Below are 16,680 nucleotides of genomic sequence, written 5' to 3'. Positions count from 1 at the left end.
GGCCAGGGTATTTGGAAACGATGAAAAACAATTTCATAAACACAGGGTAACGTTTTAACAGGGAGAAAGCCAAAAGTGTCACGTTGCCATGGCCACATGGAGTTCATTCGGTGTTAAAAAAGTTCTCCTCTGCGGCCGTTTCAAGATACCACTTCATCAGTGATGATTTCAGGGAACAATTATACAGATTTTCATAATCACCATTAATCTCTGCATGTTTTTCAAGATAATTACAGCAATTATTATTTAGATTTCTCTTTCTATGTGCCCATTGTAGAAAGGAACAAGTGCTTATTATACCGGATAGTTCAAAGAACCTTGGATTAGAATTCTTTGTCATCTCTGCACTCATTATTTCAACTCGTGTTGCCTCTGAAAGTTCATCAGCTCTAGAAATGAGCGCAGTATGAGCAGGGCTCTATTATTAAACCTTAAGGTTGAGCTCAAACCGTGGTGAATTGTTCGTCTGTGGGACTGCTGGGTTCGGTTAGAATTACTGTCAGGTAGAGGGAGACGCCCCTGACAGATGCAGTCGGAGACGGGTGGCAGCCTCACACCCAGCTTCCGTGATCGACTTACAAAGTGAGCTCACAACCTGTATTCAGAGAGTACATTTCTGTGACATGCCCTTTAAAGGTTAATATTAAATCTGAAATCTGAGCACTTGGTGGCATTGTACTTCAGAGACACTCCCCAGTATTCCAGATGAAAGCGGGTGTCAGCCTAGGCATCAGTTTTGTCTCTGGCTGCTCCTTTTTCTGACATCACCGTGGTCCTGGGAGCTTGTCTGCCGGAGCTGAGTTTGGGGCATGTGATATATGGTTCTCATGAGAAGTTGTTTCCAGGGAAGAGCCCCTTGAACATCCCGCTGGTTGGAAAGGTGCCTCTGGGCAGGTCGATGGGCACGCCTGTGCCCCGTGCCTGCTACGGAGTGCAATTTTGTCATCTCCTGTCATTGCACACTCTCCGTGGGCACCAGCAGCCTGCCCACCTCAGCCAGAAGCTGCAGGTCTGGCTACGTGAGGGGGAGGAAGGCCAGGCCTTCGGTTTTTAACTGGGAATTCCAGTGTTTGAGAAAAATGCAAGACAGAGAAATGGTTTGATTTTTTTCCTCTCTTCAAATTAAGTTTTATTATAAAGTTATGACCTGGTTCAAAGGCACACGGCAGTGCGGTCTTACTTAAACAGGTTGGATTTCGATTGCTGCCAGACTTCCCACGTCATTTGGTCCATTTCTGTCTGCCACTGTGCCTGGGCTTTTGGAATCACCCGGCAGCTTGGGGAGGATGAAACTTGGGGCCTTCGGGGGTGGCTGCCCCTTCGTGGCTCAGGCCATGGCTCCAGGGTGCTCATCCTGAGTTCTCCCCTGCACTCAGGGGTGCCCAGGCCCTGGTGAACGCGATCCCACTACTCAAGATCAGGACATCTGTGTGCTGTGGAGCCAGAGAATCACATTTTGTTCCATTTTCCTTTAACCTGTGGGCAGTCTCTTTCCAAATCTTAAAATTTATAACGTATACCTTTCTAGCTGTGTGATGCTCTAGCCAGTTGTCTTATCATTAAAGTACTTGGGCAAATAAACAGTTAATTAACAGCTTACTCATTGATCCTGGAATCAGAAGAAAAGGAATTAGAATGTCCCTTTTCATAGAGTCCTACTAGAGAATTCTCATCTGGAAACACAGCTTCCTTCGGGAACGCCGGCCTTCCCTCGTTTTCCAGGGTTGCCACGTCCTTGCAGGCCCCGGGCTAGCAGGGAGCTCCTGATCTGGGGAAAGGCACTGGGGTGGGTTACAGGAGCAGAGTAGTACTGGGAGCAAGGCCATTGACTCCAACAAGTGACAGCTCAGGAGGTGACCCAGAGGGGTAACTTTCAGCCGGTTTAGGGGTTCACAGGCAGGAATGGGCTCTCCAGGCAGAGCACAGAGCAAGGAGCCGGGTGCATGGTAAACAGAAGGCCTGGCTTGGTCAGAAGTGGCAAACAGGTTACAGTAATTAGATCTCAAGGTGTACGGAGCCGGTGGGGGAGACTGCAAAGCTAGGTTGGGGTCAGCTTGCCAGGGCCCGGGCTAAGACCTTTGGATATCAACCTTTAAACTTGAGGAAACAATTGAAGAGTTCACAAAAAGGAATTACACAAGGAGTCCTGCACTGAAGCCAGCTCCAAAGATCCCTGGGGTGGATGTGTCTTGGCCACAAGTGTTATATCCCTGGGGCAAGTGCTCAGAAGACCCTGTGGGGACCCCCCCACCCATCACCACTGCCCGCCCTGTGCTGGCCGCTTCACAGCCTCCACTCGGCGTACCTTCCATCCTGGTGCTCACCCTTCCTGACTGCGGCTTTCTGCTCCCATCCTTCTCTGACTGCTTCATGCCACGCAGGGAGGTGTCCCCATTTCTGCACCAGTTTTGTGGCCCTGACCTAGCCCCTCCCTTCTGGGCTCCGGAGCCCTTTGCAGAGCCGGGGTGGTGACACTCATGGGGCCGTGCAGAGGCTTAATTCTTGTTCAGTCACCAAGTTGTGTCCGACTCTTTGCCACCCCAGGGACTGCAGCACCCGAGGCCTCCCTGTTCCTTACCACCTCCCAAAGTTTGCCCAAATTCATGTCCATTCAATCGGTGATACCATCCAACTATGGATGCATGTGTAAGTGTCCCTGATGCTGTCTCCTGGACAGGTACCCCAGGGCAATGCTCCCCTGAGCATGGGTCAGTGCTGGACAACCTGGATACCTTCTCTCTGCCCTTTAACCCCAGGAGAGGGGAGGCCTCTGGTCCAGAACTTACTATAACCCTTCGTGATTGTTGCTTTTGAGGCTTTTTGCATAGAATCTAGAGGAAGGGTAGAGAAATCAGCTGTTACCTACAGTGGGCCAGCCTGGGTGGATTTCGTCCATTGTTTCTTCTGAAGCTTAAATCCAGGTCTCCAATCACCAATGCGTATTTAATACTTAGGGCGATTCTTACCGTTTGTGAGACTGAAGAAGGTCAAGGCTGGGGCAGATTTTTGACATCATCTCGTGGCCCAAGGCTGTGCAGACCTAGCTGCACACTGCAGCCACCTGGGAGCTTTGAAGACTGACTGATGCCTCAGTCCCCCTCCTCAGACCAAGTAAAGCAGAACCTCCCAGGGAGAAACAGCAGCAGCAGCAGCAATTTTTGAAAGTTGCCAGGTGAGCACCAGCCAGGTGGCTTGATGTAGCCCAAGCCGCTCACTCACTCAGATGAGGATGCTGAGACCAGACTGGCCCCATGTGGGCCCCCTGGCTCCACGGCCAGTTCTCTTCACTGTTATTTATTCTTGGTGTATCGTATCAGGAGGTCTGTGATGTGGGTGTGACTCGGCCGTGGTGAAGTTTTGCTGGTTGAAGTGCTGTTTGCCAGGTTTCTTCACCGTGAAGTTTCTGTTTTCCTTTTGTAATTAACGCATACGTTGTGGGAAATACTTCAGACTATGTAAACAGCTCATTCCAAATCAGATTTTCACCTCCTAGTTTTAGCATCTGTTGATTTTGTTGCTCCATCCTTCCTTCAGTATTTCTTAGTTGGCATTTTATAATAAAGAAGAGTTTTCTCTTATCCCCAGTTTGTGTATATTGATGTGGACTAATGGATTTGTATTCGTTCTTACCATTATTTATTTTGAAGCTCATCACTGTGAAGGGAGGCCCGACCTTCTGCTGCTTTCCCCTCATTCTTTGAGAAAGTCTTTACTTTCTGGTACAACAAGATGTTGCGTGTTCCTTCCCTGCCCAGCACTCAATCGGCCACTTCTCCAAAGAGCCCCATTTCTTTTAGAGAAGAATCCTGGAATCCCAAATCGGGGCACTGGGCATTCTCATCACTTTCAAGGCGCCACTGCTTCTCTGGCCCCAGGAGATAGAAGTGTATTACATGTGTGTGTGTTGGGGCACATACACATACATGTAAATGTGTGTATGTATATACATATACATATCTACATGTGTTCACCTCTGTAGCTGATTTTCTTCTTTTGAAGTATAGTTGATTTACAGTGGTGTGCTAATTTCTGCTGTACAGCAGAGTGACTCAGTTCAGTTGCTCAGTCGTATCCAACTCTTTGCAACCCTATGGACTGCCGCATGCCAGGCTTCTCTGTTCATCACCAACTCCTGGAGCTTACTCAAAATCATGTCCATCAAGTCAGTGATGCCATCCAACCATCTCATCCTGTGTCGTCCCCTTCTCCTCCTGCCTTCAATCTTTCTTAGCATCAGGGTCTTTTCCAGTGAGTCAGTTCTTCACATCAGGTGGTGAAAGTACTGGAGCTTCAGCCTCAGCATCAGTCCTTCCAGTGAATATTCAGGACTGACTCAGTTATACACATGTATCCATTCTTTTTTTTTTTTTTTATACTGTTTCCCACTATGGTTTATACAAGGAGATTGGATATAGTTCCCGTGCTGTACGGCAGGACCTTGTTGTTTATCCGTTCTAAGCGCGGTAGTCTGCATCTAGTAACCCGGAACTCCCAGTGCATCCCTCTTCCCCTCCCTCTCCCGCTCGGCAACCACAAGTCTGTTCTGTGTACGGTGGAATACTGTGTTCAGTCACTCAGTCGTGTCCAGCTCTTTGTGATGGCAAGGACTGTAGCTCGCCAGGCTCCCCTGTCCATGGAATTTTCCAGGCAAGACTACTGGAGCAGGTTGCCATTTCCTCCTCCAGGATACCTTCCCAACCCAGGGATCGAACCCATGTCTCTTGCATCTCTTGCATTGGCAGGCAGATTCTTTACCACTGTGCCACCTGGGAAACCCACAATGGAATACCAGTCAGCCATAAAAAAGAATGGAATGTTGCCATTTGCAGCAACATGGATGCAACTAGAGATTATCATACTAAGTAAAGTAAGTCAGACAGAGAAAGATAAATACCATATGACTTCACTTATAAGTGGAATCTAGAATGTGGCACAAACGAACCTATCTGCAAAGCCAAAGTATACCCATAGACACGTATCTGCTTATTAAAACCAGGTTCCTGCTGACACATCTACTTTCAGAGTACATTCTCGTCTTCTTCCCGTCATTTTGCCAACTTCTCTGCCGCAGCCTGCACATTAACAGTCAGCATCCTTCAGTGTTCCATCCTGGGCCCACCTGTCCTCAGTTATCACAATGCAGGTAACAGCCAAACACTCCCTTAGGTCTCCTTCCTGTACTTGTATCCGGGCAGTCCTCACCAACCAGCCTTGCACTCCTGGTGCTTGTTTCCGCACCATGTTGGCCAGTGTCTTCGCTTGGATGTCTCACAAGCCCTTCAGACTTCACACATCCAAAATGGGACCCTCCAGCTCGCCCTGCACTTCCCGTCCCCGTCCCCACATCCATGCCCAGCACCCTTTCTCCCAACTGTTTGAACCTCAGAACACCTCAGAAGCACCCTTGACTCCTCTGCCCTTGCTCCTCCATAGCCCATCACCGCATCTCTTGATTGTGCCATCTAAATATCCCTCCCCCTGTCCCCTCCCCTCTGTTCTCACTGTCACAGTCCTAGCCCAGGCCCCCAGCATCCCGTGATTTGCTGTCAGAACCTCCTCCAGGTTGCCCCACCTCCAGCCTTACTCTCATCGCAGCATGGGAGACATCCCTAAAATATAAACATGATAGGTCCTTTCCAGCTCAGAACCCTTCAGTGCTTTCCCAGGGGCCTCACGGGGACATTCAGGCCACTGTAGATGGCAGTCAAGGCTCCTTGTGAGCTGGCCCTCCATTGTCTCCACCCTTTTTTCGGTGCAGCTGTAACAAAGACTGGGATAGATCTGTAGCCACCCCAACACAAGTTCTCTGACAGGTGGAAAAAACAAACTGCAGAACAGTCAGTTATGCTGTAATGCTATTTTTGTTAAAAACACCAATGAAAAAGGAAAAAGTGAAAGTGTTAGTCGCTTCAGTCATGAAGTCTTTGCCTGGACTGTAGCTTGCTAGGCTCCTCTGTCCATGGAATTCTCCAGGCAAGAACACTGGTGTAGGTAGCCATTCCCTTCTCCAGGGGATCTTCCTGAACCAGGAATTAAACCTGGGTCTCCTGCATTAGCAGGCAGATTCTTTACTGTCTGAGCCACCAGGGAAGCCTATACCCAAAAAAATGCTACATTTCTTCTTGACTTGCAAGCTAATAGGCAAACACAGGAAATGGAGGGACTGCAGGGGCCGTATGCAGACCACTACCCCGGCTGCCCCAGAGGACAGGGCTCTGCAGTCAAGGGGCACTTTCACGTAACTGGACTACTGGAATTGTTTCTTTAGAAAACATTCATTTATTGAGAGGTTGAGAAAAAGAAAACTTAAAAATATGTATGAGTTGGTTTTGAGACAGTGGGAAGAGCCCTGGAGAACAAAGTTCATCTCCTGCGCTGGGTCCGACCCTGCCAGGTCTGTCCCGTCCCCGTCAAGGCTTGGCCTCAGTCACAGGACAGTGGCTGTGGGTTGACCGGCTCGGTTTAGACCTCGCCCACCTCCCTGAGCAACATGCTTGCCCCTGGTGGCAGTACCCCTGGGCTGGCCCCTCGGTTCTGCCTCTTGTTCTGCACTCACAGAGGCCCTTGTGTTGCTCTCGAGCTCATGGAGGAGATTTTGTGTGTGTACGCTGGGGAAGCAGGTGTGAACACATGGTGATAGTGACCCGCCCGGGAGCTCCTCAACAAGCCACGGGGGCAGGTGTCGCTTAACTGGATTTTATCTTTACTTTGAGGGAAATGCAGTTGGTCCCTGCCCCAAGCCTTGAAGTACTTACAGAGTTTTATACTTCCCTGGTGGCTCAGACGGTAAAGCGTCTGCCTCCAGTGCAGGAGATCCGGGTTCAATCCCTGGGTCCGGAAGATCTCCTGGAGAAGGAAATGGCAACCCACTCCAGTATTCTTGCCTGGAAAATCCCATGGATGGAGGAGCCTGGTAGGCTACTGTCCATGGGGTCGCAAAGAGTCGGACACGACTGAGCAACTTCACTTTTCACTTTCTGCAGCCAAGTGAGGGTGTTCTCCTTCATGTATTTCGAGGGCGTGGTGGGCTTGGCAGCCACCCATGGCCCAGCTACATGGGCTCCCACCGCCCAGCAGAGACCCTCGAGGGTCCTCCTGCACAGCCCCTGGGGCCCTCTGGGGTGCTTCTTGGAATGGTGGGGCAGGAGGGCTGGAGGGCCCCCAGACTCCTCCTAGGATGTGGGGATGCAGAAAAGTGAAGCAGGCTATAGGACTGAAGTGACAGTTATCGTCAGGTGCTGTGCATTTGGAAGGTAGGGGCAGAGATATGGGGGGACTTCCTAATTACCCACACAAAATAGAACCTCAGAGACCATTCATTTGTGGCGTGAAGGCATCTTTATTTGAAAAGTGCCGTATTTCTGCCTCAGTTCAGTTCAGTCGCTCAGTCGTGTCCGACTCTTTGCAACCCCATGAATCACAGCACGCCAGGCCTCCCTGTCCATCACCAACTCCCGGAGTTTGCTCAAACTCATGTCCATCGAGTCGGTGATACCATTCAGCCATCTCATCCTCTGTCGTCCCCTTCTCCTCCTGCCCCCAACCCCTCCCAGCATCAGGGTCTTTTCCAGTGAGTCAACTCTTCACATGAGGTGGCCAAAGTATTGGAGTTTCAGCTTTAGCATCAGTCCTTCCAATGAACATCCAGGACTGATCTCCTTTAGGATGGACTGGTTGGATCTCCTTGCAGTCCAAGGGACTCTCAAGAGTCTTCTCCAACACCACGGTTCAGAAGCATCAATTCTTCGGCGCTCAGCTTTCTTCACAGTTCAACTCTCACATCCATACATGACCATTGGAAAAACCATAGCCTTGACTAGATGGACCTTTGTTGGCAAAGTAATGTCTCTGCTTTTCAATATGCTGTCTAGGTTGGTCATAACTTTCCTTCCAAGGAGTAAGTGTCTTTTAATTTCATGGCTGCAGTCACCATCTGCAGTGATTTTGGAGCCCCCCAAAATAAAGTCAACCACTGTTTCCACTGTTTCCCCATCTATTTCCCATGCAGTGGTGGGACCAGATGCCATGATCTTCGTTTTCTGAATGTTGAGCTTTAAGCCAACTTTTTCACTCTCCTCTCTCACTTTCATCAAGAGGCTTTTTAGTTCCTCTTCACTTTCTGCCATAAGGGTGATGTCATCTGCATATCTGACGTTATTGATATTTCTCCCAGCAATCTTGATTCTAGTTTGTGCTTTCTCCAGCCCAGCATTTCTCATGATGTACTCTGCATATAAGTTAAATAAGCAGGGTGACAATATATAGCCTTGACGTACTCCTTTTCCTATTTGGAACTAGTCTGTTGTTCCATGTCCAGTTCTAACTGTTGCTTTCTGCCTAACCTGGTAAAATTAGCCTCCTGACACCCAGGGGCAGTTTTGTTCTCTTGGCTTTGGGGGCTCTTTTCCAGGGGACGTTTAGCATCTGGACCAGCATGGGCCTTGCTCTCACAGGTGAGCTTGACCTGTGACTGTAGGGACGGCAGACACCAGGAGAGCCGAGGTCGGGGCACCCAGGGAGGCCGTCCCGGGCAGGCTTTGCCTCTGCACCCCCAAAAGCCTTTGGCCTCAGATTACGTAATTGAATGTGGATGCAGTTGTGTTTTTATGTAAAAGCAGAGAGAAAGAAAGGTCTATCTTAGACGGCTTTTCCATCTAGTGCAGGGCTGTTGATAGTTACTGAGGACTTAGTTTGTACCTGGGGCTTTACATTTTTAACCTCATTTAAACTTTGCAGCCGTCCAGGTATGACTTCCTTCCTTCTGCAGTCAAGAAGCAGGCTCAGAGAGATGACATGCTTGTCCTGAGTCAGAGGTGTAGGCAAGGGGGTGCCTGCCACAGGCCCCCAGCCTCTTCCCAGCAGTGTACTGCGGACCAGGCGTGCCTGTCCCCCTCCACGAGGACAGTTGCCTCCTTCCTCCCACGGAGCCGCGTCATGCATGGGACTTGGGAGGCTCTGGTTGTGGCCGATAAAGCAGTGCTTTTGGCTTACAAGTAACGTGGCTAAACTGATTACTATGGGGATCCAGAAGGAAGCTGTTGGCCTTGTGTAAACTCAATTGGAATGTCACCTAGCAGACAGCTCTGGGGCGTCCACAAATATCTTCCAAGGAATTTCCCCAAAGTGAAATCAGAGAAAGCAGACCGGGCTTGGCCGTTTTGGTTTGCAAATGAGTTTTGAGAAATGGCCCTGAGATCTTGAGTTGTTGGCATTTTTCCCATCACAGACTGTAAAGGACTTTTGAAATGCCCTAGGAAAGGGGGAAAGAAAGGGCCGGGTTGCTGATTATTTACAGCTCTGAGCCCCAAGCAGGTACACAGAATTAAAGGCCTCCCACCATTCCAACTGCATGTAATTTTATTGTGAAAATGACTGCCTGCCAATAAGTCACGTTGTTCACCCTCATCTCTGCGAGGACTTCTGAGGAAGCACAACTGAGCTCACTTAACACCACTTGGCAGCTGTAAGCAGATGACAGTTGAGATGCTTGTGGTGGAGTCTTTTTAAAAATTTTACATTTTCGCCATTGTTGTTCAGTCTCTTAAGTCGTGTCCGACTCTGCGACCCCCTGGACTGCAGCACGACAGGCTTCCCTGTCATTTACCATCTCCTGGAGTTTGCTCAAATTCATGTCCATAGAGTTGGTGATGGCATCCAACCATCTCGTCCCCTGTCGCCCGCTTCTCCTCCTGCCTTCAGTCTTTCCCAGCATGAGGGTCACATTTTAACCTATGACTTTATGAATCTCTGGATCGAGTGTGCTGGAAGTAATTCATGTGTCAGTTGGAGTATTTCCTCTTTGAGGAAGGCATCAGCTGGTCCTGGGCCCGGTGCCTTTGGGAGCTGGTCAGCAGTGGGTTTGTGTTGAGCCTGCAGAAGTCCAAAGGTATGTGTGTGTGGAGGCGAGAATGAAGGGAAGGCACCGAGGGATTGCCTTGGCAAGTAAAATTATAGTTCCCATACGCAGGAGCTATGGCCCTCTCTTGTTGCCAGGCAGAGTTCCCGCAGATTCATGGCAGAGGTGTCTGTGCAAACGAATCCAATTTATGTCCAAACAGAAATGACATGCAAATCAGACTTCTTCCCCCAAGGAAAGCAAAGGCAGGTAGCACGGTCAGTTGGGAAAAAAATAAATAAATAACTGCCCCCCCCACCTCCTTTCCTTCTTTAGAAGAGGGAGTGGTATTAATATAGTAGCAGATTAGAGCTTTATTTGTTTAAACCTTGCAGATTCTGTAAGCATTCACAATCCTCTTGACTTGTAGTGCCTGATTGTAAAAAGAACAGTTGAATGAGCTCATTGTTTCCTGGTTTTTTTTCTGTAATGTATTTTACAAACACTCCGGTGACAGGCCTGACACGCTGATTTCTATGTAGTCGCACTTCAGTTTGGGATTACAGCATTAATAACAGAGTTCCATGCATCATGCCATTTTTAAGCATGATCGTTATGATAAAGGGCATATACTTAATTACAGGCCTGCTTAATTACAGCTCTGTTGAAGCTCGTTTGTTTAGGAGAATGCTAATTGCGCTACGGAGCCCACGGCACATCCTTGCTTTCATCTGCTGTGTGCCGCTGGGTGCCGAGGATCAGGGTTTTGTTAAAACTGCCACCAAAAGTAAAATTGAAAAAGAGAAAAAGGGGGAGGGGGGAAGGAAGAAGACGAAGAGAGCACTCGTCCTAGTCCTGAAAGGTGGCCTGCCTGGCGCAGGGCTGTGGGCCTGCACAGAAGCCCCTCCTGGGGCAGATGCCCTGTGGTCCCCGCTTTACAGGCAGGGCGGCCAAGGCCCAGAGGGGTGAGATGGCCACACATCTGCTGCACATCCTCCCTGCCACAGCCATGGCATTGCCACTGCCAGCTGGGCACCTGGGCTCAAATCCTGGCCCCATCAAACTCCCTAACGCCTCAGCCTTGGGTTCCTTAAACGTTAACTTGCCCATGACTATCGTGGAGGACGTTATTTGGTGCACGTTGGCTCTCTTGGGTGTGGTCAGTAAATGCGGTTTCCTTTCCTTCACACTCTCTCTGGCCTAGAGTTGGGCAGGGGAGAAGTTCTGCTACATCCAAGGTTTCAGGGGGTCACGGGACTGGGACAATGGATTGCTCTGGGCCCCGGAAGCTCCACCTTCAGTGCCAGTGAGGAAAGGACAGACCTCTGTGTCCTGCCTCTGGGTTGTGCCCATGGATCGGTCAGGCTGTGTTCATGTGAGAGCCTTGTGCAAGCCCAGGCTGCCTGGGAGGCCTGGTGAGGGGGGGAACGAACATGTACCCCCTGAGCGGTGGCTCTGTGGGGGCTGCCCCTGCTCACGGCTCCCCCTCAGCCCCTCCACCGCGTGTCACTCTCACTGGGACTCGGCAGTGGTTGAAGGCTGGGGGAGGAGTGGGATGAGGACAGAGCACCAGAGCACGGTGAGGAAGACACATGCTCCCCCACGAGGAGCACGGACGATGATTTATGAGATCTTTTGGAACATGTAAAAAATGAGCACCATTGATTTTAAGAATTATGTCTCACAAGCCTCTAGATATCTTAAAATGTGGAAAAGCTGCCCAGATAGGGAGAATAGAGATGGATGTCCTGGAATTAGAAGGGGATGTAGCAGTCCCACAGATCAGCTTTTCTACCGATACACAAGATCCCTCTCTAACCCCCTGACAAGTGGCCGTGTGTCTGGAACTTTCTCAGCCAGTGCTGTGCCCTTCCTTCCGGCTTCTCCAGAGGAGGACAAGGTCTCCCCCGGAAATCGTGCCCTGATGCCAGCCCCTCTTCTTGTGACAGCTCTCAGAACACGTGCAGACGCTTGACCATGTTCACCTCCAAGGCTTCTCTTATCTGGTGATGGTGGTTGTTCAGTCACTCAGTCGTATCCGACTCTGTGCGACCCCATAGACTGTAGCCCACCAGGTTCCTCTGCCCATGGGATTTCCCAGGCAAGAATACTGGAGTGGGTTGCCATTTCCTTCTCCAGGGCCTCTTCCCGACCCAGGAATCAAACCTGCGTCTCCTGCATTGCTGGGCAGGTTCTTTACTGCTGAGCCACCAGGGAAGCCCCTCTTCTGTCTGGACCAGAACCCATCTAGCTGCACTTCTTCTCGCATGCGGGACACTGGGCTCTTGGGTGCCGGGTATGGTCAGGCCTCCCCCTACAGCAGCAGATCTGATGACTTCCTCTCCTTCCCTCCTGTGGGCTGGCCTCAGGTCCCTCACCAAGCTGTCCAGGACAGTGGTCTTGAGAGTGCAATCCCAGCATGGAACCCCTCCGTTGAGCCCAGAACAGACCAAGGTGGTGATTCCCCCACCCTGGCATGGGGACGGCTGTGCTGTCGCGTACAATGGCAGCTCCCAACTTCTAAACAGCCAGGTCACATTGTTGACTTGTTCCACTACAGACAAGTGTTTTTCTGTGTCTTCTGCTGTTATTCCAGCGTGAACATCTCTTTCATTCCGTCTGACGCAGTTGGCATTTTGGACCCAAGGTCCAGGACTTAACACTGACCTTTAACAAATTCCATCTATTAAATTTAGCCCATGACCCTGACTTCTTGAGATCTCTATTGGATTTCTCTCCCTTATCCAGTCTGTGGGCTGTCCCCATCGGCCGCATATCGGATATGCCTACTCTGCGTGCCTTCACTGAAGTAATTGATAACGCCCTGGGCACCCTCCAGAGAGGTTGCTTGAGGTCAGTGTCAATCTATTAATCAGCTTCTTGAACATCTAGTCCAACCAGTTATGGATTCTCCTACCCTTAACATTGTCCAACCGTACTTATCTGTCTTGTCTGTTCAGATAACGTGAGAAATTTGTCAAATGCTTTGCTCAAATCTGCCTTCTTTCAGCCTACCATAATCTTGGCTATGCTAGGTTTTTTTTTTTTAAAATAAATGAAACTTGGTTGGCAGATCATCTGTTCAGCAGACTCTCAGCGGCTCCTGGGGACCTGGCTCCCCTTTTCAGGGAGTCCGAGCGTGTCACCCCAGAGGCTGTTCCTCTTGAGGCAGCGCCTGCCCATTCAGCAGCTTCTGCCCCCAGGACCCCGTGGATTCACTCTCTTTTCCTCCAAGACTGTTAGAGTCTGTTCTCTAGAAGAATGCAAGGAGTATCTGGCTCTGCCCATCTTCCCATCCTAAACTCTTAAGATGAGGTGGAAACATCCCCAGATTCTCATCTCTCTCTCCCTCCCCAGACGGCTCCCCTCAAGGTGGGATTAGGTCCGCGTGGTTCTCCACAGCAGCCCCTCTGCTGCTCAACCCCATCAGGAGGCCATCACCCCACTGTGCTAAGGGCCACCCTCACACTGCCTCTTGCTTCTCAGTCTTGGGAACGCATCCTCCCTTCTCCCCAGAGGTATCCCAGCCTGGAGCCCCGTTACAGGGAATGCTGAGCTCCCCAGGCACCCCCTGTGCTGGGATAGGAACACAGAGCTGACTCAGATGTGGACAGTCAGAGGCCCATGGCCAGCAGAGGAGACGCGGCCCTAGCCAGGCACCCAGCGGGCAGGCAGGACTTCAGGGACAGCGTCCTGCAAGAGGACATGCTGAGCTGACCCCAGAGGGATGGTGGAGGGACGGGGGTGGACATAGGGTGAAGGGGGGGAAGGGAGCACCCCTCCTTGGCAATTCCTGTCCCTTCCCTTTGGGTGCAGCTGTGACTCCAGCCTCGTGTCTCTCACTCCTGCCCAGTGCTCCCCAGGACTCTCATTTCCTGTAGTAATCCGGCCCTTGCAGGTCAGCGTACCACATTTTCAGAACACAAGTTCACAGAACAGACATTGACATTTTGATGGAAACAGATGTCACCAGTGAGAAGGGCAATCTTCATCATATCTTTCCAGAACCTCCAGACACTATGATGGGCAGAAAGCCCAGTGAATGACCAGACAGGGTTCCCAGCCCAGGAATGCAGCCAGGGCAGGTGACCACAGGGGCTTTGAGAGTTTGAGGGACAGGTAAAGTAGGCTGTGGTTCCCAGCATCTGACATGGGGTGGGCAGGATGTGGGCGGTGGCTTCATGACGAGGGGACTGACTATGGAGGGAAGTGTGGATCCAGAGGACAGTGGTGGGTGTGACTTGGGGCTGTTGGCGCACATAGTCACCTCCTGGCCCGTAGGTCTGTTGGAAAAGAGCTGGCCAAAGGCCAGCTAGACACTTGGCGAGCATGTAGTATTATCAAAACCATGAAAGGCCCTGGTGTGGAAGAAGCAGGTTTGCTGTCAGAAATAGCAAGTATCCCTCATAGGAGGGCCAGAGACTAGAGTCACTGCTTCCACCTATGTGGCCCCTGACCACCTGTCTGTGAGTGATCAGAAATGCTGCCAGTGCTGCACGCCCACTGGCCTGCATCAGGAAGCAGCCAGGGTCAGAGTGCCACGTGAGGTGAGCCTTGACTTCCAGCCACGGTGGATGGACAGTGGCAACTGCGGGGAAGGGAGCTTGGCCCTTCCCTTGGGTTCTGAGTGGGCCTTGTCCTGTCTATTCTAGAAGGCATCGCAGCCTTTCAGGGATCATCTGTTAAGGGCTGTATTTTCCAGCTGTGAATGCGCATGCATGGCTGTGTCACTTCAGTCATGTCCGGCTCTTTGTGACCCCATGGACTGTAGCCCACCAGGCTCCTCCGTCCATGGGATTCTCCAGGCAAGAATCCTGGAGTGGGTTGCCATTTCCTTCTCCATGCATGTAGAATGCGTGTAGGTGCTCAGATTTCCTTAGTATATTTGTGTATATGACATACTGCTTAAGGTGACAGTGGGCTCCCTGCTCCTTCCTGGGAGGTGTCACACTGTCCCCAGTGCTTAGCTGGGTCTCCAGGCAGGGAGGGCAGGTCCCCGGGGCCTCTGTGATGCAAGGTCTCTGACCACAGATGTCTCTGTCCGAGCCCCATGGCCCACGCAGCCCTCCCAGGAAAGGAGGGGGTGTCCCATGCCGTAGTAGGGCCAGCTGCGGGGAGCTGGCGCGAGGTCCACCCCCGGCTGATCCAGGGTAGCTGGCCACGCTAGTTCCTTTTCATACTTCCCAGAGAAGGTCCATTTTCTCCCTCCCCAGAAATGATGGAAGTAGCTTAAAATGAGACATTTGGCTCATCTTGTTGATCAGAGAGGATTTGTCCCAGAATTCTTTTCTTACTTCCTTTTCTTCTTTCTGCTTCTGCGACTCTCTATTTCTTAGGACTAAAAAAAAGAAAAACCATTGTCCACCACCAGTGTCCCAGACAAGGCCCTCCAACCCCGAGACGACAGGGAAAGTGGGGACCTTCATTCCCAGGGAACTAACTCATCACTCCACATCTTTCCGTAACCACAACTCACCAGAAAACCGTGAGGCCCCCCCATGCCGTGCCTGTGGCTGGGACTAGCGAGGCCAGTTTGGCCCCTGCTCGGGGCTGATGGGGATGCTGGACCCCAGGAGAAGCCCCTGCCCATCTCCCAAGCCTGTGGCTGCCCAGCCTTCACACTAGGAGCGCCTGTGTCACGCTCTGTCCAGGGTGACCTGTTTCCCTGGGTGCCAGGGTTTCCACATGGACGTAGGAATCCCTCATCCCAGGAGAAGAGGGGCAGCCCCAGGTCGTGACTTGGTGGCGATGATGACCTGGGGACACTGTGGATGCAGGGCGGCGGGAAAGAACCTGAACCCCTGACCCCTGCCTTCCCTGTTTTCCCTTTTGGGGGCCCATTCCCACCGCTTCTGTGTCCTCTGAACACTGAGCAGACAGTTGAGCCTCCATCCAGCCCTAAAAGACCAGGAGCCAGCAGTGGTGGCTGCATAGGCCCACCTGCCGAGCTCACATGGACAGCTCACACCAACTCCTACACAGGCCGCACTGCCCTCCTTTTAAACCCAAGCACACCCAAGGTCGTGGCCAGGGTTCAACCCAGTCTTTTTGACTCCAGAACCACTCTTTCCCCCCGAACCTGGACCTTTCCTGTGAGCCTGACAGCCTGGCTGTGATCAGGACTCGGCCAGGAGGGCACCTCATGAACACACTCACTGCCCGCCTCCACCCCGAGCCCCCAGCCTTGTCCCTTCCACCCTGTGAGCCTCTGTCCTGCTCCCAGCCCCTCAGTAGCTCCCCCCACTCACAGCTGGGACCCTGGGTGGGCTCCGGACTGTCCTTGCTCTCACAGTTCCTGTCTGTACTTCCCTCTGGGTGTCTGCCTCGCTCACCAGGTGTGTGTCCTAGGAGCACGGATGGTACCTGGGCACACGTCGCCCTCGGCCCCACTCACCTGTGCACGTGTCAGCCGGCTCCAGCCCCTGACCGCCCTGTACTGTCCTTGTCAATAGCTCAAGTTACTGAATGTCAGTGGATCTGCAATGCCATTTATTTTCACTTTTTTTTCCCCCTTTTCTTTTGCAGCCATGGATGGTGTGCCTTTTATGATTTCAGAGAAGTTTTCTTGTGTTCCAGAAAGTGTAAGTTTCTTGCATGATTGCCCTCCCCCTCAGCTCCCTCCACCCCTAGCCTAAGCCCTTCTCTTCACAGCGCTGCAGGGCCATCTTGGCAGCCCCCAAACCCCTCCCTTGCCAGAATCATCCATCGCTACCTTTGTGCCTCACCCCCCACCACCGGAAGCTCAAGAGCAGGACTCTGTAGCTGTGCCTAGAAGGTTCTTGATAAGTGAGAGAAAAGAAAGGATAAGGGTGGGGAGGGAGCAAGACAGACGAACAGACACACTC

General features: G+C 51.5%; 1 protein-coding gene across 2 annotated transcripts in view; it reads left to right on the top strand.

The window, feature by feature from the left end:
* MVB12B (multivesicular body subunit 12B) overlaps positions 1 to 16,680 on the top strand; it is a 194,415-nt gene that overhangs the window by 149,910 nt on the left and 27,825 nt on the right. For both annotated transcript variants that reach the window (XM_070378981.1, XM_070378980.1), the window contains exon 8: positions 16,361 to 16,416. In XM_070378981.1, coding sequence (XP_070235082.1) covers positions 16,361 to 16,416 — 56 coding nt within the window. The remainder of the gene's footprint in view (positions 1 to 16,360; positions 16,417 to 16,680) is intronic.

The sequence above is a fragment of the Bos mutus genome, chromosome 11 (genome assembly GCF_027580195.1).
Source record: "Bos mutus isolate GX-2022 chromosome 11, NWIPB_WYAK_1.1, whole genome shotgun sequence".
Classification (NCBI taxonomy): domain Eukaryota; kingdom Metazoa; phylum Chordata; class Mammalia; order Artiodactyla; family Bovidae; genus Bos; species Bos mutus.
Note: the sequence above shows the minus strand (reverse complement) of the source record. Positions and strands in the feature narration are given on the sequence as shown.